At 41.2% G+C, this 2,782-nt stretch overlaps 1 protein-coding gene across 4 annotated transcripts in view; it reads left to right on the top strand.

Annotated features, from left to right (window-relative positions):
- The first annotated feature begins 355 nt into the window (after window positions 1-355).
- OTUD4 (OTU deubiquitinase 4) overlaps window positions 356-2,782 on the top strand; it is a 30,986-nt gene continuing 28,559 nt past the window's right edge. For all 4 annotated transcript variants that reach the window (XM_010293466.1, XM_010293463.1, XM_010293467.1 and 1 more), the window contains exons 1-2: window positions 356-520; window positions 2,115-2,198. In XM_010293466.1, the coding sequence (XP_010291768.1) occupies window positions 356-520; window positions 2,115-2,198 (249 nt within the window). The remainder of the gene's footprint in view (window positions 521-2,114; window positions 2,199-2,782) is intronic.

The following is a 2,782-nucleotide window of genomic DNA, read 5'->3' as shown; positions in this document are numbered from 1 at the left end:
GAAGCGCTGCCCGGAGGGGGAAGCGGGATCGGGACCCCGCCGGAGCGGTGTACGGGAGCTGCTGCCCGGCCCTCTAGAGAAGCCTAAAAGCCACGGTTTTGATGGAGCTGGAAGTCCAAACTGCGGAGTAAAACTTTGCAGCTGCTCTGGGCGATTCCCACATGCAAGTTGATAACGTGCGACCAGCTGCTTTTCTTGCTGCTGCTGCTACCTCGAGTGCGGAGGGGCCAGCGCTCTCCTCCCCCTCCTGCTGCTGTTTCCTTTCCCCGGCCCTAGAGCCGCTCCGTGGGTTTACCTTGCCATGTGGAGCTAGGAGAGGCGCAGCCATTCATCTCCACGGCGTGAAGCGGTAAACATGGAGGCGGCGTGCAAACCCGACGGCGGGGAGCAGAGTCATCAAGGCAGCGGCATGGAGGCCCCTGGGGACGTTTCCATGGACTGCTACTTGCGATCTCAGGGCTTGTACAGAAAGAGAGTCGCCAAGGATGGATCTTGTCTTTTCAGGGCTGTGGCCGAGCAGGTAACTGCTTACATAAACAAAGCTACTTCGCATGAAAGCACGGGAAGTGGATCTCATTAGTGGGGGATAGTTAAGTGTTAAAATGCAGACAAGTATAGGTTAAGGTTACACAGTCGTGTGCCGGGGGGGGGGAGGGGTGTGGGGGGAAAAATTCTATCTTGCGGGAGGGGGGGGGGGAGGGGTGTGTGGGGAAAAATTCTATCTTGCGGGGCAAGAGAAGTTCTGTGTGTACAGCCGCCGTCTGTCATCAAGAAATTATTACGTGTTTTGACCTTCCACTGCCTCCTCAGCTTTTTTCAGTGTAAGATTTCAGTATGCGGGTACAACGGCTTTGTATGAAGGCACTTAGGAACCGGAATTTAGTGGAAAGAGCTGAAAAGCCTTGTTCTCGGTTTTGTTAATTATAGTTTACTATAAAATTAGAGAAGGTGAGTAATTTATTTTCAGTTCTTCCTGTTGAATTCCCCTCCCCCACTTCAGTGTTAAAGGAAAAAAGTGACAGCGTCATCTTGTCTTAAATACAAACAAACAGCAGTGGGAGCTCTGGGGCTTCTGATTGTGGGAGCCCAGATTCCTGTGCTAATTATACACAGTTCACTTTTTTTAAATTGCTTTCCCCGCTGAAATTACAACTTCAGTCATGCAAACACTATTGATCTGAAGTGACGTTTTTTTCATTTCAAGGGACTAATCAATGAATATACATTGATATTCTGATGTTTTTAATATATAGAGAAGGTTTCTTCCACACTCTAGTGTATATAGAACTTTTTTCAACTATTAATTAAATTTTTAGCATCCCATTTTTATTTTATTGAAGGGAAGGTCTGTAATTCAGAATTAGTAGGTGTTTATGCACAAACTTGGCCTAATAGCTGTACTCTTCATGCAGAAAAACTGATCTGAATTTGTGTTTTAAATTGAGGGTGGTGTGTAAGGACTGCAAGGGAGGCTGCAACTTAAATTGACTGTAATTTTCCTACGTTGTAGTGAGGATGCAGACAAAGTCACCTTAGAAATAACTCTGAACCCATGATGAAAGTAGTATTTTTCCAGTAGAGATTTGACCAGGAGGTATAATGCAGGTGTCATATTGGGATCTGAACTCCTGGCTTCCAAATCAGTATTTGGGCAACAGACCTACACCCCCTTAAAATTAAGAGGAGGTAAACCTGCACACTCTTAGGTTTGGTTGGATTTCATTTGAAGAAATGCATGTTGGAAGCTGATTTCCTCATCTGCTCTTGCGGTAACTTACTTCTTCAGTTAATCGAAGTCCTTTCAGTTTCAGTCTGGACAAAGGAGTCAGAGACTGATGACAAATGCTATTCATTTTGCTTATAAAATCCTTGTAAAATTGAACATTTAAATTTAGTAAATCTGTGAATTCTGCAGTTACTTAATTTTTGATTAAGTAACTGAGGTTTCACCTGCAAAAAGATGTTAGTCAATGAACATGCGTTTTAAATACTCTTAAAAATAAAACTAGAGTATTTCCAAGACTGTATATAGAAAACAGTCATTAATTATTTGTGGCCCCATCATCAAAACTCCTAAGAACCAGTGTCACTTTCTTCTCTTTCTCCCTTTGTAGGTGTTACACTCTCAGTCTCGGCATATTGATGTTAGGATGGCTTGTGTAGACTATCTTCGGAAAAATAGGGAGAAATTTGAAGCAGTAAGTATTTTTGTGTTCTTTGTGAGCATTTAAAAAAACGTTACTTTATTCCTTCCACTTCTCTAAGGTGTATTCTGCTGTTTGTGACGGTATTCATCATAGCTATATACTAGTTGAATTAATTAAATTGAAATGCTCTTTCAGTTAATTGGCCTATGTGTGGTACTGACTCATTTTCATAAGCCTGGAGAAAGACCTGTATACTGCTTGGACTGGAGGGATGTGGAGTGGGAAGAGTTTTTAATGCTCATTAAAAAACAAAACAAACTTAAATTTTAATAGTCTTTAGTGGAGCTACCAAAATCTGGATTTTACTTTAGTATAATGCCTATTTTAATGAAGGTCATGAAATGTTCTTATTGTGCTATTTAATTGCTTTTACAGTATATAAGTGATTTGACTGATGAAATTAGTGAATTTTGTTTCAGGGTCTACAATTTATTTTGCATTGCCACTGTGTTTTTTTTCTAAACATCTGTAACAAAGTTCTCCATCAACCATGGACATAAAATATTTTTATATTGATCTATATTTGGACAATGCCATCAGTGTTAGCATTATAAAATCCTGGTTTTCTTCCTTTT

The sequence above is a fragment of the Phaethon lepturus genome, unplaced genomic scaffold, assembly GCF_000687285.1.
Source record: "Phaethon lepturus isolate BGI_N335 unplaced genomic scaffold, ASM68728v1 scaffold11328, whole genome shotgun sequence".
In the NCBI taxonomy this organism is placed as follows: Eukaryota; Metazoa; Chordata; class Aves; order Phaethontiformes; family Phaethontidae; genus Phaethon; species Phaethon lepturus.
This window is presented reverse-complemented; position numbering and strand designations above follow the sequence as displayed.